We start from the raw sequence: 24841 nt of genomic DNA, 5'->3' as shown, positions 1-24841 counted from the left end.
AGCATCATCATCATCATCACAACCACCATCACTACTGTCACCACCATTATCATCACAACCACCACCATCATTACCATTACCACCACTACCACCATCATCACCACCATCAGCATCACTACCGTCATCACCATTATCATAACAATCACCACCATATCATCACCACCACCACCATCACCATCAGTACCACCAGCACGATCACCACCTTCATCACCACCACCATTACCACCATCACCACCACCACCATCAGCATCACTACCATCACCATTACCACCACTACCACCACCACCATCACTACTACTATCACTAACATGTTCACCACCAATACTATCACCATCGCTACCACCATCACCACCACTACCGCCACCACCACCATCACCGCCAGTACCATCACCACTTTCATCACCAACACCATTACCACCACCATCACCACCACCATCACCATTACCACCACTACCACCACCACCACCATCACTACTACTATCACTAACATGTTCACCACCAATACTGTCACCATCGCTACCACCATCACCACCACTACCGCCACCACCACCATCACCGCCAGTACCATCACCACTTTCATCACCAACACCATTACCACGACCATCACCATCTCCACCACCACCACCACCACCACTGCCACCACTACCACCATGACCATCACTACCATCACCATTATCACAACCACCACCATCACCATCACTAACACCATCACCATCACTATCACTACCACTAACATGTTCACCACCACTGTCACCATCGCTGCCAGCACCGTCATCACCCCCACTACCACTGCCACCACCACCACTACCACTGCCATCACCACCACCACCATCACCACCACTACCATTGCCATTATCACAACCACAGTCATTATCAGCATCGCCACAACTACCACCACCACCACCACCACCACCATCACCATTGCTACCACCACCACCATCACTACCACTACCACCATCACCATCACTATCATCACCACCATTATCACAATCATCACCATCACCATCACCACCACCACCATTACCACCAACACCTTCACCACCACTACTGTCACCATTGCTACCACAACCACCATCATCATCACCATCGCCACCACCACCACCATCATAACCATCATCACCATCACTACCACCAACACTACTACCAGTACTTCTGCTGCCACTATCACCACCACCACGACTATCACCACCATCGCACCTATACCATCACAACCACAACAACTCAGAGCTTCAAAAGACTCCAGTTGGGAGATTCTTGCCTTTTTACCACGTTCTACCTTCAGCCTCACCTTCTCTGTCTGAGTTGCCTCTGTCCCATGCTCACTGTCTTTCTGCCTTTCAGTCCACCAGCTATGTCTATAGATTAAGAAGGGAATTTGCAAGTACACTTCAGCAACCTTGCTTTACTCTAATTTAAAAAACAATTTTTAATTTTTATCATTTGCTTTATAAATAACAAGAGATGTTAATTAGTTTGACTCATTAAATGTAAAACAATTGTTATAAATTTGGAGTGTTTGATTAAATTTCCTTAATTATACACAGTGCTTACGCTGCTGCTCTGGAGAGCAGGGGAGTTTCTGGGGAACGTTCTTCTCTCCTCCTTATGCCTTTTCTTCTTCCTCCTCACCCTCATGGCTCCAGGTCCATGCCCAGGAAGCATGTTAGCATGTTGTCAGGTCTCAAAGTATCTGAAAAGATTGTCTTCTCTGTGGCCAGGCTGCTTAGAGGCAGCCTGATGTAAACTGTAAAAAGGGGGAGAGTGTTTCTCTGTTTCGTCTGCATCCACTCTTCATGCATTTGCTCCAAACCAAATCTGCTCTTAGGAAGGGATCAGACGAACCTATTTAGAGTGAGGTAGCAATGATAGGTTAGCAGTGGGTAAACCACATAAATGAAACTTTAAATGAGGAATTCCACCTTGTTAAAGAAGTAAGGTGGGCCAGGCACAGTGGCTCACGCCTGTAATTCCAGCACTTTGGGGGGCCAAGGCAGGCGGATCATGAGGTCAGGAGATCGAGACCATCCTGGCCAACGTGCTGAAACCCTGTCTCTACTAAATATACAAAAAAAAAAAAAAAAAAAAAGAAAAAAAAATTAGCTGGCTGGGTGTGGTGGCACATGCCTGTAGTCCCAGCTACTCGGGAGGCTGAGGCAAAAGAATCACTTGAACCTGGGAGGCGGAGGTTGCAGTGAGCTGAGATCACCCTGCTGCACTCCAGCCTGGGCAACAGAGTGAGACTCGTCTAAAAAAAAAAAAAAAAGGAAGCAAGGTGGTATGGAGAGAGTAACATAACCGCTTCTGAATATACTCCCAAAGGCCACTTACTAGTAATCCATGTATTTTGTACCTCTAAGCCCTTCTTCCTTTCCATCTCCTTAACCTGCCGTTTTCTCAAACTCAAAGCTGGTCTCCTGCAGGAAACAATGCTGATTCCTTGTGCTACCCCTGCCAGTGCCCTGACCACAGGCTGCTCACATTGTTTGATTGTGAATGGGTGCCCTTCTTCCTTTTCCCCATTCTCCTTGCCCCAGACTGTTGTCTTCTCATCAGCAGGATGGCTCAATCACGACCCTGTCTCCCCAGTATCTGACACAGTGGTATTCAGAAAATGCTTTTGGACGAAAGTGAATTGTGTTTTTGTTATTTGAAAAGGACTGTATTTTAAAAACATGCAAAACATGATAAGTTTTTCCAAAAGATAGGTGAGAGATGGTTCATTCTCTTCTCCTTGAGTTCGCTTATTTCTTAGACGCCCCGCAACCCTGGAGACATATCAGTAGTTTGGATAGTTTTTTAAAAATAAGAATAAAACATTTTGATGATTCTAGTCAAGGGATACAATTGGCTTCATATACCCTTGCCTAAAAGTCTCCTCCATGGGAAATGCAGTTTGCTTGGAGCACTCACTCCAAGCAAACTGCATTTCATCAGATTTCATCAGGCTGCATGTGGATGAGTGCAGTGGGGAGGAGGTCATCCCCCCTGGCTGGCTGGGTCTGCTGAATCAACCTGTGGCTCAGCCAGAGGGCAGGCTGTCCTGCCTCCAGCACCTTTCTCACCAGTAGGGCAGCCTAGGGAGAGATTGGAGCAGGCTAATGAATGGGTAGCACTTGATAAAAATAGTGACATCAGTAGCCCTCGCTGGGCAACTTTAGAATCTTATCATTTTTCATTTTTTTATTTACTTCTCTATCTTCCATTCCACAATTCTAGGTTACATAGGTCTGCTTTGTGTGTGAGCTGTGGAAAGAGACTGATTTCTATCCTTTGTCAATTGGGGGCTGTAAAAAATTATAACAGCTGAGACTTTATTCCAGAATTCTCCTCGTGGTTCTCTCTGTCTGACTGGGAAATAGCTTGCCTTATTTCATTTATTCCTGTTTTGCCTCTGTGGGGCTCATGTTAACTACTTCTCACTACTGGGCTTGTCAGACATCAGGGTTTAAGAGGTGCCACCACTTCTTGGCTCCAGGATAGCTCCTGTTCTCTGGGCAGAGCTGAGTAAGGTACTTTGGACATTGCTGTTCCTTTTACACGGTGTGTCTTTATGACATTGTTTTGATGATCAAATTCTTATCCTAAGTTTCTTGATCTTTAAAAAAGTTAACCTAGTCATAATATTCACCATCAGTGTCTTTCTCCAAGGGGCATTGTGAGGATAATTAAGGGACATATAGGTGAAATGTTTTGAGCTCAATGGAAGAGAAAAGCCATCGGGCTCATAGATGTTACTTTTATTTAGTTTCATGCTGTTACCATATGATCAAGAATAGATGAATTTTGGAAATGATGACAGTTTCATGTTTAGACGTCTATTTCTACTTAACCACCATAATTGGCCTTGGCTGGAGCTCTACAAGATACCGCAATTTATAGATTTAAAACAAATAAGTGAGAAATGATCAAAAATGTTTTCACTACATTTTTTATTTGCTATTTTTTTTAATTCTAAAAATAAATAGGCCCTTTAAAAGGAGTTGATTAAAAAGGTTTATTTTCTGGGAATGTTATGCATCTGCAACAAATGATAAATAATATTGAAGCAGTTGGCTACCTCCACTTTCATGCAAAATAAATAAATACATTTGGTGACATACATTTGAGGAATGTGATTTTTGTAATTTTTATGGAAATAGGAGCAACTTTGCAGATGATAGAAATTTTTACCATCTGCTAGTAACAAAGAAACATAACTCATAACGTGCAACACATTTTGAGTTTAATGTATATGTTGGCATGCCAGGAATTGGAATTCTCTTAGACCTAGGTCAGCCATCCCAGGGGAAGCTGACCTGACTTTCAGCTTGTCAGGGGAAAGCTTTCTTTGCTTTTAAAGCATGATCTTCACATTGCTCAAATGGCAGGGGGACGAAGAGGGCTAAGCTTTCATGGCAAGAGATGAAGAGAAAGGCACTCTGCAGGCTGGTGAGCACCGGCACGATTTTCACTTGTAATTAGTGGGATGGGGGCTCACTGTCGAGAAGCTACTGTCTTTATGAGTCAAAACATTTAGTATCGGTAGAAAGGTGAGAGTTCAGACACTTAGGGAGATACAGGGGGCGGGAAGCCCAGCCTTTCTCTTACAGTGACATCTGCTTTAAGCAAGTGACATTTTAGCTCCCTAGCCATGAAATGACATGTGGTGGGGGGCTTCTAGTTAAAGAGAAGGAATGGGTAGGTTAGTTTTAAGAAGCAGCTCAGTGGAGGCTACAGAGCTACCCACTAAGGAAGGAGGAGAGAAACCAAAGGGAAGGCATTGCCTTTCTTTTTGAGTTTCCTTTCCTCTCCTTTGAAGAAGTGGGGACGTTGCCATTTTGAGTCATTCTGGGTTCATCGTATGGTGTGGAAGCATGGCACGAGCGTGATGGCAGGCCCCTGAAAAGATGGCTAGTGGATTTCTATTAGTAGATTATGAGTAAGTGGTCCTGAGGGTGTTCACTCCTTCTTGGTAGTAGGAGCTGTAGGCTGGTTATGCGGGTAGAACTTCATTAGTGGATTTTATCTAGCAATCTGCATGCTTTATAAAGCATCTTGGAGTGCTTTGGGGTATCTTTCAGCTTAAAGGGGTTTGGGGATGAGGCAGGTTTAGTTAAAGAGGAGCATCTTTTCTCTCACCTCCAACATTTTCAGAGTAGGACATGACTCATAACTCCCAGACCCTGGAAATGTATTGGGTCTGATATCTGCCTAATTAATTTTGGTTTTTATCCTGTTGCCTTTGTCTTAAACATTTAAGCCACACTGAAAAATAAGTGGAGTTTATGAATCTGTTTTCATGGCTGCATCTACTGTTGTCCCTTCCTTTGTTCAGCTTGCCTCCCGTTCTGACCCTCCGGGATCTTGGATTCTTTCCCCTTGGCTTCTGGAAAATATGCTGACAGACTCATGCACGCTAAGATACTCAAGGCTAATCAGGTTTAAAGTGTTTCAGCTTCTTGTGGTGTTTATATTTCTTGCAGGGGTGAAGACATCTTAAACCAGAGGAATGACTCTCTAGTTGTGGAATTTCAGTCATCAGCCAGCAGATGCAGGAGGTATTATTTTGGGCATGGGGGCCTTCTGAGAAGCCCAGAAATCATTCTCAATGACCACCTGCCTGCTCCATCTTACATAAGGCCACTTTGTGCATCACACCAGTCTTGTGTGTCTGGTTGGGTTGACCTGACTGAGGGCAGCAAGCATGTGTGTGGGAGTCCCTGCTATGTATGGGAAAAGGGGAGAGTTATGATGCATGCTGTGCAAGCTTTTTTTTCTTTTGAGAGGGAGTCTCGCTTTGTCGCCCAGGCTGGAGTGCAGTGGCGCAATCTCGGCTCACTGCAAGCTCCGCCTCCCGGGTTCATGCCATTCTCCTGCCTGAGCCTCCCGAGTAGCTGGGACTACAGGTGCCCACCACTGCCCCTGGCTAATTTTTTGTATTTGTAGTAGAAATGGGGTTTCACTGTGTTAGCCAGGATGGTCTCGATCTCCTGACCTCGTGATCCACCCATCTCGGCCTCCCAAAGTGCTGGGATTACAGGCATGAGCCACAGCGCCCGGCCGCTTTTTGTTTTCTAACTGCAGGTGTCAATATTGTTCCAAAAGCTAGAAGTTCATAATGAAACTAGAATTCTCCTGTTGATTAAAGGCTACTTCATATCCATCTGCAGTGTGGGTCATATATCCTCAGAGCAGTCTCCATTTTAAATCCATGGAATGTTCCTGAAAGCCGGGGTTTCATATTACAAATGTCCACAAGCAGGGCAGGACCATCATACCCTCTACTGGGAACTGGAAGTCTGGTTCTGTGAATAAGAGTGTCTTTCCCATCTCCTGCTTTCCTTAGGCTGGTCACTGTCACCACAGCCACCCCAGAGAGTTATTAGTGATCAGTGATCGTGATTTAGTGCTGTGAGCCTCTCAGTTGGTAGAAGATTCTAGAGGCTGCAGTCCCCGTTATATGAAGGTCACTGGTTGGACTCCCAAATCTAATAACTGTGGGTAATATACTAAGGATGAATTAAAATGCTAATAGGCTCCATGTTCTGGATATCTTTACATTCCCTAACCTTAAATTTAAATTAAATGCCTTAGGTGCTGCAGCAGCCTTGCCAGAAGCATGTTTAGTATCGCATCACCCCTTAGACAGCAAATTTAAACTGTACCCCAGCCACACGGGCAGAGCTAGGATAAGCAATATTTATTTTACAATAATTTGTGTGTCCCCCTACAGCTACATGATACATATACTTTCTGTTTTACTAAAGATAGTTATTTAGCTTTTAAAAATCACAATTTTTAAAAGTTTCTTTGAACCCACAGATCCTTTTATTATTAACAATATTTTATTAGCAATATGTTGGATTTTGTGGCACCTAAAGCTACTCCAAAGCCATTTTATAGATTACCTTCACATTTAAGCCTTATAACAGTGCCATGAAACGCCCGTGCTTTGTAATGAAGTCATTAAGGCGTAGAGAGACCGAGTGGCTTTTCCATCCCCATGTCGCTGATATGGGGAGAACCACATTTCGCAGGTGAGTGTCCCGACACCCAGCTCAGCATCTGCCCACTAGACCAAGTGGGAGCTGGAAGCAGAATGATGGCCAGGTCACTGAACCCACCTGCTTCTGCTGGGAAAGGAGGACAGAGCTCATCTTAAGGGATCTGTAAGCTCTTTTTGATTGGTAGTGTTGGTTCTGTTGTCTACACGGAGGCCAGATTTCTTTATCCAGGGAGCCAGAAAAACAAGTGCATTTCCTTCCTTCAGTAAACAGGTCACTTCCTCATCACTAGTTGAATTAGCCCCTTTGTTTTCTCCTTATTAGGGGGAAGGAACACTTTATTTCTTCCTCATTTCTTCCAGTTGTCTGGTGCCTGGCCACTTCATAATTGTATTTTGAGAGAATAGATATTAATTTTCTTCAACAAAAGGCGGAGTTCGTTGATGACACAACATAATTCAATTTCCGTTCTCTCCCCTCATTGCCTGCACCCCTTCCTCCTGGCACATTTTTCATAGTTAGGAGGAGTGATAGTGTCAAATATATCAGAAGGAAGAATTGATTCAGTAGTCGTTTGACGACTTGACTGATTAACAGAGATCAGAAGAAGGCTCATAACTGTGAAAACCACTGCAGCATGCAGTTTTAACAGCTCTTTAGGGAGCTAGTTAATGAAAGAATCACTACAGAAACACAGCCATGCAAAAAGGAAAAAAAAAAAAAAGAACAGGAGCATTCCCATATAACACTCAGAAGCTCTGTCATAGAGAAAATATGCTCATAATTTCTATTTACACATCACTGTAATTACCGTCTGCCTTAAGATTACTTTTAGTCTTCTACTGTCAAAGTTGCTTAGACAGTTCCTCTTTCACATACCAGGAAGAGAAAAACCTAGTACTGGTTGGAACTGGTCCTAAGGATTCTTTTCCCCCCGAAGAATGTAATTGTTAGACACCCCAGCACACTGCCTGATGACTCTGGCTTTTGTCTCATCCATGTTCTTGTTATCATCACCATTTGTCCACGAACCAGACTTCTGCACTCACACAAGTGTTACATTGGGCTTTACAGTTTAATTTGTGCATGTGGTTGTTCTCTCTTGTTTTTCCTGATGCAGTGTCTATGAACCAGATAGAAATGCATTACGGAGGAAAGAACGAGAAAGAAGAAATCAAGAAACTCAACAGGATGACGGCACGTTTAATTCTAGTTACTCTCTCTTCAGTGAGCCCTACAAGGTAGATAGTTTTCAGTTGTTCATCTCTACCTCTCACTTGTTTCTCTCACTCCCTGTGACGGTGGCCTTGACTAAAAGAATTGGCCGACCAAACTTGACTGCATCTTCTGTCTGTTCAGCCCAGGGAAGACAGCTCAGCCACCAAGTACGGGGTCTTCCCCCAGAAATTGAGGTGTGTGGTTCACATGGCTTTACTGGCCACTCCCTCAGTAACATGCAACTTTTGTTTACTATTGAGATCTGCTTGCTGTGATTTTTATCAATAATACAGACTTCATCTCCGCGTTGACATATCAAGGTCAATCCCATTTGTTATGTTTTCTCAGATCGTAGGAAACAAACACTATTAGAAGGAGGTTGTGTTACATATTTGTCGTACATGGATCACGCTAGGATTAGAGAACCTGTTAGGGCTAATGAGAAAGAAAGTCTAAGATTATTTCTCATTTTTACCAAAGGCCAGAAATATAACCTTGCTTCCAAAATGAAATGTCATCCCAGATTTCACAAATACCTTAGGCGGCATGGAGCTCTGGGTCATTCCAGCTTCCTGCACATTTAGCCCCATGTTCCTTTAAACTTCACATTGACATCTCTTGCCTGTCACTCTGGATTTCTGGCAAGAATGATATTTAGACTAATCCCGAGCCAAATCTGAATTTTCAAGTAAAGCATCTAACGGGACTACAATTACAGGACAATCCAATCATAGAAAGACTTAATCCAGTTCATTTTTTAAAGTTGCAATAGTTAATTTTCCTGATTTCCAGGTAATCTGTTTTAGCTGCAACACACACAATACCAAGGATAGATCCCCCTGCTCCTTTTTATTTTTTGAGACAGAGTCTCCTTCTGTCACCCAGGCTGGAGTGGAGTGGCGCGATCTTGGCTCACTGCAACCTCTGCCTCCCAGGTTCAAGTGATTCTCCTGCCTCAGCCTCCTGAGTAGCTGGGACTACAGCAGCCCGACACCACACCCCACTAATTTTTGTATTTTTAGTAGAGACAGGGTTTTGCCGTGTTGGTCAGGCTGGTCTCAAACACCTGACCTCAGGTGTTCCGCCCACCTCGGCCTCCCAAAGTGCTGGGATTCCAGGCATGAGCCAGCCACCGTGCCCGGCCGGATAGATCCCTTTTTATGCACCCCAAGGCCATTACAGGCTTCCTGTTCTGGTGCATCACCAAGTGCTGACAGACATCTTCAGAGACAATAAGAATTTTGATTTCATCTCTCAGATCTCATTCCACATGTGACAGCCCTGGCTCTGTGATTGATAAGGGCACCTGTTGATTATCTCCGGTGTTTCTGTTGTCTCTAACAATAGCGTGGATGTGTTTTTCTTTCTCCAGACTAACAAGGGGGATGAACTCTCCAACCGGATCCAGAACACTTTAGGCAATTATGATGAAATGAAAGACTTTTTAACTGATAGATCCAATCAGAGTCATCTCGTTGGAGTTCCCAAACCTGGGGTTCCTCAGACTCCTGTGAACAAGATCGATGAACATTTTGTTGCAGATTCAAGAGCCCAGACCCAGCCCTCGTCTATCTGTAGCACTACAACTTCCACACCAGCAGCTGTCCCCGTGCAGCAGAGTAAGAGAGGCACTATGGGCTGGCAGAAGGCTGGGCACCCACCCTCCGACGGCCAACAGAGAGCAAGTAAGCACAGGCACAGGCTGCTTGATTTGCACAAATCTGCTAAAACCCAGAGAACTATAATGAAAAAAGAAAATCCCTATGTGTCCACCCCCCTCATCCTTATCTTCCTCTTCTTCTTCCAACTCAGCACAACAGGGCTCTCTCAGGACCTTGCTTGGAGATGGTGTTGGCAGACAGCAGCCGCGGGCCAAACAAGTGTGCAATGTGGAGGTGGGCCTTCAGACCCAGGAGAGGCCACCTGCCATGGCGGCCAAGCACAGCAGCAGCGGACACTGTGTTCAGAACTTTCCTCCATCCCTAGCTTCAAAACCCAGCCTGGTCCAGCAGAAACCGACTGCGTATGTGCGGCCAATGGACGGCCAAGATCAGGCCCCTGATGAGTCTCCTAAGCTGAAGTCGTCTTCGGAAACTAGCGTGCACTGCACATCATACAGGGGAGTCCCTGCCAGCAAGCCGGAGCCTGCCAGAGCCAAGGCCAAGCTCTCCAAGTTCAGCATCCCCAAGCAGGGGGAGGTGAGTCTTTATCAGCACCGTTTACGTGCAACTGCGTAGTTACAAGTGACAATTTGACCCTCGTGAATTCAGTTTCCATGTTTCTTTTTTTTTAGTGATGTGGTTGCCTTCATGTGGTAGGATTTGTAGCAGTCACTAAAAGGGGAGGCAGACTTAAATAATGATTTCTTAAAATCTCAAATTTATTATAATTTGAATTTTTAGAGTTCCAGCAAATGCAGTTGTGTGTGTATGTATTAGTTAGGGAAGGAATGTCCCCTTCACTATAGTTTGAGAATTTTCTTCTGAATAGCTAGTGTTCACTGAGGGTATAAATAAAATTAAGAAATAAGTGAATAAGTGATTCAGAAGTAAGAAAAGCACTTAAAGGCTATAATTTCAGTATCTATTTACCTATTTAAGGTAAATTTTTATGTAAAAGAGTTCCAAAACTCTTTTAACATTTTTGTGTTTTGAAATATTTTAACACAAACTTTACCAAATAAACCTCATAATAGTTTTTAAATTAATTGTATAAATTATTCAACTTTGAATATGGTGAACTATTCAAATGTTTTGGAAATCCTGTCCTGTCTCAGACCATATTCCAAATTGATGATGGTTGTGAAGAGTACATGAAGAAAAAAATATGACCATGCATACATATTTTTTGCTGTGATATTGTATACTAACTAAAATTAAATGTGAGTTCTAGAACATTATACTTAGGAACTGTTCAGTTTTTTCTCTTTTTAACATATTCTTTAAAGACCGAGTAACAGTGTGGCCAGAATATTCTTTGTATCTTAATTTGATTTAATAACCAAATGAAAGCAATGATTTGACATTTGTTGTTGCATTTTTGACAAGGCTGAGCTTAAACATTTCTGAACTATCATCTCAGAGATCACCACGGACTGATAGGGAGATCAACATATCACCCTTAGAAAAGACTTCTTTTTTAATCTATGAGATGTTTACACTGGTTTTGTAGAGAAAATCAAGTGACAGGTATACCGTAACTTTTTTTGATTACACGTTTATGATAGATTCTAGAAAATGTTCACTAGAAAGTAATGGAAGCAAAATGTAATTTCTATAGGCATTTACGTTTTTAAAAGTTTGTAGGAGACACACGTAGGTACCACCTTACAAAACTGAATTCATCAGGCTGTTTGATTCGTCATCATCAAATGACTGGTAGCAGCAAATAAATTCCGGCGTATCCTTGAGCAGTGGTGACTGACTTTTACAACCACCAGGAACCCCTTCATTATTTCAGTCTCAATTGACTTCTTGTTAAAATGGTTTTTATCTACCAGAGAAACTTCAGATTTATTAGGTAATAATTTACATGTTTGTTTATTTTGGAATTCAGTGAGTTCATAAAACTCTAGTTAAAACAAAAAAAGACGAATTTTTGATTGCCAGTAAAGCCTTAAGCAGATAACTGTGCAGTTTTTATGAGGCTTTTGGGTATGTCATTAATAACCTGGACACTTTCAGGATGCCCTTTGAGGACTCAGATTGGAAAGAACATGCTGTGTATGGTGTCTGGTTAGCAGAGAGAGAGGGGGATGCCTCAGACAGAGACTCATGCTGAGAGAAATCAGAGCTTTCTATGGGAAGTGTTCCATTTCCCCTATATGTAGTGACATTGAGCTAGTGAGCCTGCCCTCTTCCTAACATTTTGTCCTGAATATTTCAAAAAGGCCAATCATGCTTTGATAGAGAAGAGACAAGAGGTGTTTGTAGAAGAAAGTTAAAAATTGGTGGGTGGGTTCTTTTTTTTTTGTGAAGGGGGGTGCAGTGTTTATCATAGTTAAAAGCACTGCATATTAGGAGAAATATTGTAATTTGAACCTTATAACACTTGTCTGTTTAATCGGTCCACTCCCACAATAAAAACATGACTAAATTTCACAGTCAGCAGCCAAGTAGTAAGTTACTTCTACCCTTCAAACTCAGAGATCTTTGTTGACAGTATTCCAAGAGAAGATTAAGACATACTCTTTCGCAGGTACATTGTTCAATGTTTATAGGCTATTCCAATAAAATCCATAATCAGGCCAGGCACAGTGGCTCATTCCTGTAATCCCAGTACTTTGGGAGGCTGAGGTGGGAGGATTGCTTGAGGCCAGAGTTCAAGACCAGCCTGGGCAACATAGTGAGATCCCATCTCTACAAAAAATAAATTAAAAAAAAATTCACAATCATAACATAGAAGCTGAAGAATTTTATCAACCAGATTTTACTTTTGAGGGAATAAATATTTTTATCTTTTGAAAGAGGTAAAACAATTTAATGTGACAATTTCAAAAATATTCATGCCAATATTTTAAAAAATAAAGATACTGCTGGTATGAAAATGTCCTCTCAATAGTACAGACATTAATTTCCAGTGAGGTAGAGAAGGGTTTTTTAGGGAAATTTCCAAAGAAAATAACCTGCAAGGTTATTACTTGACTATGGTTTTTCAGGATGTTAGCTACAGAGCAAGACTTATCACAGTGTGAAGAATTTGGGGGCTGGAAGGGTTAGGTAAAAATGACATGAAAACAAGGAGGGCCATGCAAAAATAGCTGTTTGGCATCGTATAGGTACATTCCTCATAAGAAAATCAGATTAATAACTAGGTGCAATGCAATGAGAGAATTTTTTTTAGTGTAAGATGTAATCTCTGCCTCCAAGAAATTTACATTAACTGAATAAATTAGACTGCAGCAAATAGCTTTTAATTTGCAGTTTCTCTCATTTACAGTCCAAATTAAGTTTAAAATTGGCCTTTTAGCCCTAGGAAAATTCCCTCACCTTCATCACCCTTGTAGTAGAAAAACAATTCTGTATTATTTTTAAAAATTAGGAAATTTTGAATCCCTTTTGCCTTGTTTTACACTTCATAAACTCTTCATTCTTTCCCTTACAACATCTGCACCCTACCTGCTGCTATGGCAAATTATTTGCAGTAATTCCTGAGTCTTCAATAATAGGTAATTAGTGCAGAAAAATCCAGTGCAATTTGATGTGGAAGTTAAAGACCTCAAGAGAATTCCTTAACTCTTACATCTGCTTCTTGGCTGGCTTTTTCCGACTCAGTTTTGTGTTTAATGAAAAACGTATTTTTGTTGTTGTGGCTGAGTCTTTTATTCTGAACACCACTCCTCATTAAGTGAGCCTCCCTGGGAGTGCCCCTTGGAAAGGTGTCTACGGTCAGGTGAGAGACCAGGGACTAACGAATAGCCAAAGCATGCCCTCTAGAATGTTCTAGGGCACAGCACACTGAATTTTATTTCTGACTGAAGTGAATTATTTTTTGTTCACACACACACACAAATTAATATTTTGTGCTCAGCATATAATTCCAGATTCAAACATTGGGGACTGTTAACCTAGAGAGGCAGATACAGTTTTGTGGGACCTCAAATTTGCAGTCTTGGGGATCTTCTTTAGAAATGAAGGAATAGAAAATATCTCACCTTTGCCATTATTTCAAAGACATATAACTGTGTTAACACAGTACTACCCCCACCCCCCCAACCCCCAGCTCCCCAGGGCCTTAGAGACCCTGAAGCTTAAGCATCATTAACTTCATAGTGTATCTGTCTTTGGCTCGTGGAATAATATAAAAGCATTACTAAGATGATCATTTTGGATTTGAAAAAAGTTATATTGGCCTAAACTTGGTAGAATTTAAAAATACGTATGTATATGTTAGGTGATGGGGGCAGGGCACAAAATAGGACAGTGGTGTGAAAAACCTAACATGCAGAGCCATTGAGACAGCACAGGAGTGTCCTGGGCCTTTTGCAGTTGGTGGTTTGACAAGTTACAGCTTCAGCAGTGTATTCCAAAACCTACACATTTATAGTTTTTTGTTTGCAATTTAATAAGTAGTGATAGTTTGAAACTGCTGTTGCAGAGGGCTCCAGTGGCTGAGAACAGAACTCATTTGATAAGCCAGGAGAGCAAAGGAAGCCAGGAGCTGGTGCCCATAGCTTAGTCAGTGGTAAGGAAAGAGACACCTGAATTTGAATATCAATCAATAGACTGTGGTATCCTAGATGTTTTCATAGTGGTTGATAATTCATCTATAAGAACAGAGAAACCATTTATGGTTGATCAGAATTCTATTTGTTAAAATAAGTAATTAAATAGTCTAAGATGTATTGATTAATCATAGAATTTTCATGAAGGGCATTTTAAAATTGCCGTTTATGCCATGAAAAAGAATAGAAAGATGAAGCACTGTGATTCCATAAAATAGCTTCCTAGAAAAGCAATTAACTGATTTTTTCTAAAGTTCACAGAAGATAAATGATGTAGGCTTCCTATTTCCTGTCACTCTTGGTTACCTTTGTATGAAAATGGATTTCTTCCAAATGAAAGTCGGCACCAGCCTGTCGGGCAAAAAAGGCATCTGTAAAGCAATGTGTACATTACATATTCATGCCAGTTGAATTTCTTAATTACATTTGAGATGTATAATGTTTTCAAATTGAAGTATGCTATCTGATTGCTCCTGGGAGAAATGAGGGTGTGTGGCAAGCCTGGAGACTCAGTTTCCCCACCTGTCGTGGTGTCATCTTTCCCATCACCCTCGCTCACCCATGGCAGTCGGAGGCCACGTCCCGCAGGACAGCGTGGCATAGCAACAGCACAGATGGTTACGCTCTGCGCTTCCTCCTGTCTGCTCGATGGGCAGCTTCCGTCCGCTTAGAACGTGGAGTGCCTGTACTGCGTATACCTGAAAGAGTGGAGACCCAAACCTTGATCTCAGATGCTGGAGGGAAGCACTTGGTTTCTGTAGTTTAGATGGGTCGTTCTGAAGGTCATAATGAAGACTGGCAAGTGGAAATATTTCCATATTTTCCAGTCCTTTTATGTTTGGCCATTGGGGTCTTAAAAGGTGAGGCACTTGGGCTGGGCGCAGTGGCTTACGCCTGTAATCCCTGCACTTTGGGAGGCCAAGGCGGGTGGATCACGAGGTCAGGAGATGGAGACCATCCTGGCCAACACGGTAAACCTCGTGTCTACTAAAAATACAAAAATTAGCTGGGCGTGGTGGCGCATGCCTGTAATCCCAGCTACTCAGGAGGCTGAGGCAGAAGAATTGCCTGAACTCGGGATGCAGAAATTGCGGTGAGACGAGATCATGCCACTGCAGTCCAGTCTGGGCGACAGAGTGAGACTCCGTCTCAAAAAAACCAAAAACCAAAAAACAAAACAGAAAAAAAGGTAAGGCATTTAACATGAAAAAACTTCAGTTTCAGTTTCTATAGTCTTGTGATGAGAAATTTGAAGAAAGTGCGTTAAAATGTATCGTGTGTGTGAAGGTGCTAGAGACTTTTTGCTTTCTCTTTCCTCTCTGGGCTCCTTCAGACTTATATCATTAAGCCAAGTTTTCTAGCCTTAAGGGTGGGAAACTACCACTGACCAGAAAGCGTGGAGGGTGGGACCTGGAGGGAGATTATTAGCAAGCCCACTTTATTTTCCATACTTTCTCGGTTCTCGTAAAGCTTTCTCGCCCGGAATGTGTCTGAACAGATTACAGGGCTGCTTTCCCTTCAGCTGCAGCCTCCAGGGCCTGAGCTCCGCACCTGGGGCTGCTCAAGAACCACCGGGCCTCTGTGTTTGGAGTTGGTTGAAAGTGACGTGTGATCCCGTGTTTATTCTACCCACAAAGGAGGTGTCACTCTTCCAGTTTCGTGAGAAAAGCTTGTGTCTTTCATCCTTTCTTTGGTCAGAAATCTTGTGCAGTCTTTCAGATATACAGGGAAGAGGTAGAATGCTGTGGAATGGGTGCAGCTATGGAGACCAGCAAGAACTGGGCCTGCCACCTGTCAGCCGTGTGACGGGGAGCAGGTGGTTTAATTCCTCAGGGCCTCAGTTTTCTTATGTGTGAGGTGGAGAACATGATAATGATACCTGCTTGGCAGAGTTATTGCAGCAGCGGGGAGTGAATGAGATGTATGTAATGTGCTTAGCACAGTGACAATATACTAAGCATTTGGCAAATATTGGCTACATTTCTGTTATTTAAACACCTTTGAAACGAAAGCAAACAAAATAGAAAAGCGAGTATATTGTTGAGAGTGATTTTATGTTTGTGTGTGTGTGTGTGTGTGTGTGTGTGTGTGCTAGAGAGAGATGAAATTCTACAAGTTCCTTTGTATTAGAAATAACTGATATCTTGAAAACTGAGATTATCCTGGATTAATATCACAAATCCTGAATAGCGAGTGTAATTCTTCCTTATTTGATGCTAGCCCCCTCCTGAGATTTTATGTTCAAGTCTGAGATCACCTTTTCTCTCTTTTTCTGTGTATTTGTTTTTTCTGAGCTATTATTATCTATAGTGGAACCTATCACATGAGAGCTTTATTCCCAATCAAATGAAATACTAAATCAACAAGATATGAGCTGAGGACAAGTATTAAAATGTTCACATAGTAAGCATTTAGAATGATTTGTTGAGACAGATCTGTCTGAAGCCACAGTGTATTAAATAGTGTGTTTAATTGGGCTGAGCAGTAGAATCACTTATCTCCACATGATTAACCAGCATTAGCAATACATTTACAGTAGATGAAAATGGAGTCTCCCTGGTGCTGTTTGCAGATCCCATTCCATAGCTACTCATGTGGCAAGCACCCGTTGACCATGCCTGGACACTCCCGCTGCTGTTCTGACCAAAGGGTGGGCTGTGGGACCAAGAGATGCCTCTGGAAGTGATACTGACTGGGACCCCTCTCTCTGCTGTAATTGGCCCGGTTCTAGAGCAGAGCGAGGAGTGTGGGTTCTAGAGCTGGAATGTCTGAGTTTCTTCACTCCATTTGCTGGCCAGATGGCCTTATGCCTCAGTTGCCTCATCTGTGACAGAATCATGGTAGAACCTCCTGATAGCATTTTTATGACTGTTAGATGAGTTAGTACTTACAGTGCTTAGCACGGTGGCTGGCACATAGCCCTCAGAAACAATTCACACTCATAATAATTCCTACAGTTATTTATAGTGGCTCTATTTGCTTTGCATTTACCTGCTCATGTGTCCAACCCCAGATGGGTTGACAGCTCTGAATGTAGAAATTGAAGAGAGGTGGATGAATTTCACTAGATTATAAGTTCCACAAAACCAGGGATTTTTGTTTATTTTGTCCCATTTTCATGGTACTGCTTACTGAAGCATCTCTAATGGTTCCTGGCACATAGTTTGTGCTCAATAGATGCTTATTGGATGAGTTAATTAGTTTAAGGATATGGATGAAAGAAGGTGCTCCCCACCAATCCTGGGCCTTCCCGTGTTGGGGCCTCCGTAATCCCTGCCAGACCTTTATGGGAAGAGAGGAGCCAAACACTTCCAACAGATAATTTATAGCTGCTGTTACAAAGCGAAATGGAAACCGTATTTACTGATGTATGTAAACACAGCACATATAAAATAAATCATAGAGCTAGATGCTGGCCTCAGAAACAAACATTTAACAGGCAGTGCTCTGAGTGGGACGCTATGTTCTCTGCCTCTTTTTCCTTGTTCTCCTTTGTTTGATTTTCATGAGCAGAAGTCCTTTCCCGGGGGTAGTGTGTGCGGGTGTGCTGTGCTTGTGCTCCCACAGATGGTCGTGTTCTGTGGCCACAAGATGATGTGGGAATAAGGAGGGTGATGAGGGGAACAGAGCAATATAGGAGGGAGCCCACATTTCCAGCGTCTCTGCCACATGAACTAGGTTTTAATGTACGAAAGGCCTAAAATATGCAGAGTTCTTAGAAACACCCGTTGGCCCCATGGGGTGCTGTTTCCCAGAATGTCTCTCAGCCTTTTTCTCTGCATGCCATTTAGTACTTTACCAATCCTGTTTCTGTCACGATTCCTCATTCAGTTATTCATGGGAATGCTGCATTGTTCCAAAATTTAGGTGAACATAAGCCGTGTATGTCTCCTGAGCTCTGTGTATTTGTTATCTGACAGACATAACCTTCAGGAATAGCATCTGTGTCCATATAGGCCTTGGCATGTTTTTAATACACACTAAACGGTTGACCCCTTATTTGTGTAACAAAAGGATTAACAGCAGAAAATAGGAAAATGTATGCAGTCAGCTATTTCTCTCTATAAGCCCTGACAAAAGGTATAGACAGGCCCTCTGCCCACCTCTCCCCCATTCTTGGATATCTCCATCAGCGATGAAGACCTCCTCCATCCCCCGAGGGATGCTCGATGCTCTCTGCGGCATCCCTGCTGAGGCTCATGCTGCTACATGCTGAAATCCCCCAGTTTCATGTTGAAACCCCCCAGCAGAAGGGGATGGTGCCCTCCTGGGGTGCCCTTTTCATCTTTGGGCAACTCTGACCCTTATGCTGATGAACAAATCAACCCATCTATAACTTAACGCTTCTTAGCTTTGGTCATGCCCCTGGGATTTCTTAATTGCTGGCGATTTCATTTTCATCCATCTTTGATGACTGATTCGTACCTACTAGGTCCTTACTGTGTCCCTCAGGACAGTCCCTCACACAGGGTCATGCCACCCTTTACCAGACAGACCTGAAAGTCAGAGGAGCCTTCCTGTGTCACCATAGCCTACCTAAATTCCTGTTAGAATTTTGATTTTTAACCTTTTGGCAGTTGACACTAAGTGGTACAGAGAGAGGAAAAAGCAGAGCAGGGGAAAGAGGGCTGGGGATGCCCATGGGGGTGGAGGGTGGGAGCTGGGTGCAGCATCAAGAGGGTGGCTGGGTCACTGCACTGAGACATTGAGATGTGAGCAGGAGAACAGTGAGGCTGGGACGTGGTAGAGTTAGCCAGGAAGACATGGCAGGGAGAAGGCACATGCCAGGTGGAGTAGGATGGAAAGCTGGAGCAAAGGCTGAGTGGGAATGTGCCTCCTCGCCCGGCATAGCAACAAGACAGCATGCTGCAGCGGTGTACATGGGGTGGGAGAAGTGGCAGGGGAGGCCACGTCTTGCAAGGCCTGCCAAGCCTCAGTAAGGACCGTGGCTCTACTGTGAGAATTGGGAGCCATTGAAGGGTTTGGAGCAGAGGAGTGTCATGATCTGACGTAGGTGTGAAAATGATCGGTTTGGCTGTTGCACTGAGAATGAGCTGTAATGGGTCAGGGGAGAAGTGGAACATGGCTTGGCAGGTTATTGTGCTAATCTAGGGGGGGTGATAGTTGCTGGGACCATGGGGACAGCAAAGATGATAAGATTGGATTCTCTATATATTTTGAAGGAGAGCCAGTAAGATTGGCTGACAGCTTGGATGGCAGACAGAGGAACTGAGGACAGATATTTGTTCTGAGCAAATGAAAGGAAGAAGTTACTATCAACTGAGATGAGAAAAACTATGTGTGAGGCAGGTTTTGGGGGAAAGAGCAAGAGTTTACTTACTCACTTGGGCTTATTGAGTTTGAGTTGTCTCTTAGACATCCAAGTGGAGGTGACCCACAAGTCTGGAGTTTGGAGAACGAAATCTGTATCTGGGCTGGAGGTGTAGATTTGGGAGTTGTGAGCATACGTGTGGCATCTAATGCCTTGAGCCTGGATGTCATAACCCAGGGAGTGAGGGCAGGTGACGAGGGCTGACCTGTGGTGTATCCCTACCTAAAGGGGTCAGTCTGATGAGGAGGAACCAGCAAAAAAGAGAAGAAGGGATCAGTAGGTAGGAAGAAAACGTACAGTATAGCATCGGGAAGCCACGAGGAAAGGGGGTCTCAAGAAGGGAAGGGAGTTATTACCAGTGTCACCTCTGCTGTGTTAGGCTTAGTAACATGGAGGTCAGCATTTCCCTTGATGAGAGCTTTTGGGGCCAACGTCTACTTGGGTTTGAGAAAGAAGCAAGAAGAGGAATTAGAGACATTACATACAGTCTTTCTGGAAGTTTTGCTGCAAAGGACAGCAAAGAATTTGTAAATAACAGGTCTTCCTTATAAAAATTTAGATAACATTAAGAACATAAAGAAGGGCTGGGCGCGGTGGCTCACGCCCGTAATCCCAGCACTTTGGGAGGCTGAGGCGGGCGGATCACAAGGTCAGGAGATCGAGACCATCCTGGCTAACATGGCAAAACCCCGTCTCTACTAAAAATACAAAAAAAAAAAAAAAAAAAAAAAATTAGCCGGGCATGGTGGCAGGTGCCTGTAGTCCCAGCTACTCATGAGCCGAGATCACCCCACTGCACTCCAGCCTGGGCAACGGAGTGAGACTCCGTCTCAAAACAACAACAACAACTACTACAACAAAAACATAAAGAAGAAAAAAATCACCTGTGGTTCTATAATCTGGAAATAATCACAGTTAACGTTTTGGTTAAAGAGCAGATCCTTCTGGTCTTTTTTCTGTACTTTATCTTTCTGATTAAATTGGGATTAAAGCTATTATATTTGGTTGTTATCTAATTTATTTTCCTTACTTATTGTAACCACTTTCCCATGTCGTTATACAGTTTTTGGCAACATTCAGTATGTGGTCTTTAGTGGTTCAGCATCTCATTTATTTGGACAACTTCAGTGATTATGTCCTATAATTTATTTGTATAATCCTTTTGTTGGTTATCTAAGATGTTTTAGGTTTTTTTCAGTATTACAAATTATTCTGCAATGAGTGACTAAATTTTGTATATATATGTGATTTGTTCCTAAGAAAAATTCTTAGACATCCAATTTATAATTCCAAAATGAGCAAACAATTCTCATATATAAACCTTTGTGCATTTTTTGTTCATATCCTTTACCCATTTTTCTGTTGAAGTGTTCATATATATTTTTTCTCATTGAGTTAAAAGAGTTGTTTAAATATTAAGAAAATCAATCTTTCCTAATTACATTGTAAACAGTTTTTCCAGGTTGTTGATTAACCTTTGTTCTTAGTGGAGAAATTAAATTTTGTATCTCTCTCTCTTCCTTTGTTAGTATGGTTACAAAGACTGTTACCAAAGATTAGAGTTAAATCTAACATAGGACACTATAAAAGAAATAGATGGGCTGGGCGCAGTGTAATCCCAGCACTTTGGGAGGCCAAGGTGGGCGGATCATGAGGTCAGGAGATTGAGACCATCCTGGCTAACATGGTGAAACCCCATCTCTACTAAAAGTACAAAAAATTTGCCAGGCATGGTGGCAGTCGCCTGTAGTCCCAGCTACTCGGGAAGCTGAGGCAGGAGAATGGCATGAACCCGGGAGGCGGAGCTTGCAGTGAGCTGAGATCGCACCACTGCACTCTAGCCTGGGTGACAGAGCAAGACTCCGTCTCAAAAAAAAAAAAGAAATAGATGAAAAGTTACCTATCTGGAATTTGTTTTGACGTAAGATGAGGCTTTAGTTATTTAATTTTTAAATAGTCAAATCCCAGCATAATTGACTTATTAGTCCATCCTTTTTTTATAATTTCAGCAAGAAAAAATGCTTTCTTTTTATGGAATTATAGCCACAGGTAGGAGTCACCTATGAAGACAATTTCTTGTGAAACTGGAAATCTTAAGTTAAAATGCTCTGTCCTTCCTTCAAGACCTAGTGCAAGTCTTACCACTTCCCCCACCTGCTCCAGCCACCAAAGTGCCCCTTCCTTTCTTCTCAATTCCTGTAGTGTCCACATGTGTTAAATTACCATACATTATTATTTATTTTTATTTGGTGTCATCTGATCTCACAAATTTCCTGAGGACAGTTCCCCTCTCACTTGTCTTTGGGCTATCATCTTCTAGGATGGGGTCCTATTAGAGCTGGTACTCCAGCTCTAATAATTTTGTTCCTGATGTCTGGACTTGAGTTTCTGTACCTCAAATATAGGGTGAACCCTACTTTCACTGGTTCAAATGATGTCAGGCAGATCAGTGACAAAAATAAAGAATAACACTAGAATGAGTTCAAGCATAGCATATAATCTGACCCAGGCTTGATCTCCATGCACTTATCAGACCTCTTGTCATTCCCTTAAACCATCATTTTCTTTCATACCTTTCTGTCTTTGTGTATGCCTGGGGTAATATCCTTTTCTAGTTTTCCCCACCAGATTATTCCTTCAAGGCCCGTTCCTCTTATTAAAAAATGATGATAATCTTTGGAAATTGGTCATGGGGATATTTGCATTACATCTTATTTTTGATATTTTTCTGTCTAATTTCTAATTGTTTATATTGACAGGTTACATGCTCATTTAGATAATTTGGATAATGAAGAAAAATGAAGTTTAAAAATCAACTCAAATCCCACTATCTGGAAAAAAACTAACAAACATGAATTGAGCTTCATTTCAGATGACAGTGTCTCACTTTTTTACCTCTCTTTCTGTTTCTTTGGTTTCATCGAATTTGGAGCCTCTCTTGAGCTTTGATGTCTTTTAAGATGCCCACTCTGTTTGCTCTTATAGATCATTCGTTCTTTCTATTTGAGTCCCTAAAGAATTATTGGGATTTCTGAAGCTTAACCAAAATATGTCTCAGTATTATGCATTTCCTGAAACATGGAGTGTTCTTTCAGTCTGCGTATCAGTTTGTTCTAGCTCAGGGAATTTTTTTAAAAAAAGATTAAGTTTGGCTGGGAGCAGTGGCTCACTCCTGTAATCCCAGCACTTTGGGAGGCTGAGGCGGGTGGATCACCTGAGGTCAGGAGTTCAAGACCAGCCTGGCCAACATGGTGAAACCCCATCTCTACTAAAAATACAAAAATTAGCCGGGCATGGTGGTGGGCGCCTGTAATCCCCACTGCTCAGGAGGCTGAGGCAGGAGAATTGCTTGAACCCAGGAGGTGGAGGTTGCAATGAGCCGAGATCACACCATTGCACTCCAGCCTGGGCAACAAGATCGAAACTCCGTCTCAAAAAAAAAAAAAAAAAAAAAAGATTAAGTGTTTGTACACATTACTTGCACAAACTGTTTTTGATTTGTCCCTTACTGAAACTATCCTTATGCTTAATCATTTTTGTCTTTCTTTCATATCTATTAGTTTCTCTCTAATTGCTTTGATCTGTATTTTTAGCTACATTCACTGTTATTTTCCTAAGCCTTTCTTGTATTTTAAAGTGTCCATTTTGTTTCCAACTCTCTCTAGTTTTTGTATATTATTTTTATCTTTAGTTTTTGTATATTAGTTTTATCTTTAGTTTTTAGTTTTCTAATTTTTAAAATTAGTTCTGGCATGTGGTTATATAATTTTATTTTTAAACTTATGCCCCCCAATGATTACTTAAATTATTCTTTTCTGAGAATTTACAAGATTTTAATTATAATCTCTATTTTGTTATTTATAAGATTGATTTATTGTCATAATTAAAGGTGTTATTTTCATGAAAAAGTTAGAAATTAAGCTTTTCTTTGCTTATACTATTCAATTTTGGTTCTTTCTTTTAAGGGGGCATTTTTCAGAACCAAAAATCCTTAGAAAAAGAAGCATCTCTGTTACATATTAATTAGAGCATGGGGCTGTTTCATGGGATAGATTCCAAATAACAGTGGCTTAAATACAAGACAAGAGCTTATTTTTCTATCATTGTCAATCTGAGGCAGTGTGCTGGTTCTGCTCTGTGACATTGGACTCCCTTTATTCTGTTGCTCTGCCACCTACAGGAGTGTTAGTCTTATCCACATGATCCAAGATGGTCCATATTCCCTTCCAGCCATCAGGAAGAAGGAACAGAAAGGGGAGGGCATATCCTGCCCATAGAGGTGCAGTCTGGAAGAGCAGGAACCACTTTTTCTCACACCCTACTGGCCAGAGATCACCTGGCCATAGCTTCCATAGCTTTAGTCTGGGCCATGAGGTCTTTAAGCTGGGTCACCATGTGTCCAGACTAGACATTGGAGAGAAACAAGCAACTCTGCCTTACAGTTGTCATTACTTTATATCAGTGGTTATTTAAGGGTTTATCTCACTTACGACTTTCTGAGCCCTTCAAAGGAAGGAATCATTTTCTCCATCCTCATTTTCTTAACACCTGAGCCCAAGATCTAATAGGTGTTTAGTAGTTACTTGTGGAATTGCTTTTTAGTTAAAATGACAGTCTAATATTTTTAATTTCTGAAAGAGTGGGGTCTATAAACTCCAAGTGTTTTAGAACATTCTAGAAATTTTTGATACAGAAAGGCTCCCTATTATCTTATTCTGGTTCGATAATTGTGCCCCAAATCAGTGATAGCTACAAAGTATATAAATTTGATTGAAGTAAGTATAAATATAGCTAGTAATATAGGCTCTCCTAACTTGATATGAAAACGTCTTTGGATAATAAGTGGATTCCTATCTAAATTCATGAGTTCTCTTATGACATTTGGGTTAAGCCTGAAACGGATTAATCTTTTTCTGATAAAGTTTCATAAGCTGTGATTTCTCTGGTGACCACATTTAATTAGATATTAAATAAACTGCTTATCTTTATACCAACAGGTTTTATGACTGCATTTTTTTTCTGAGCTGTATTTCCTAGATTAAATAGCTAGCAGAAGTAAAAAAAATAAATAAAATTTTAATTAAA

At 41.9% G+C, this 24841-nt stretch overlaps 1 protein-coding gene across 10 annotated transcripts in view; it reads left to right on the top strand.

Annotated features, from left to right (window-relative positions):
- Positions 1–24841, top strand: part of AFF3 (ALF transcription elongation factor 3) — a 569022-nt gene that overhangs the window by 88276 nt on the left and 455905 nt on the right. For 7 of the 10 annotated variants that reach the window (XM_063695617.1, XM_063695621.1, XM_055378436.2 and 4 more), the window contains exons 3-6: positions 5463–5537; positions 8104–8224; positions 9574–9886; positions 10014–10399. In XM_063695617.1, the coding sequence (XP_063551687.1) occupies positions 5463–5537; positions 8104–8224; positions 9574–9886; positions 10014–10399 (895 nt within the window). The remainder of the gene's footprint in view (positions 1–5462; positions 5538–8103; positions 8225–9573; positions 9887–10013; positions 10400–24841) is intronic. The other 3 variants (XM_063695620.1, XM_055378442.2, XM_055378440.2) reach the window with 1 other exon arrangement.

This window comes from Gorilla gorilla, chromosome 12, assembly GCF_029281585.2.
Source record: "Gorilla gorilla gorilla isolate KB3781 chromosome 12, NHGRI_mGorGor1-v2.1_pri, whole genome shotgun sequence".
In the NCBI taxonomy this organism is placed as follows: Eukaryota; Metazoa; Chordata; class Mammalia; order Primates; family Hominidae; genus Gorilla; species Gorilla gorilla.
Note: the sequence above shows the minus strand (reverse complement) of the source record. Positions and strands in the feature narration are given on the sequence as shown.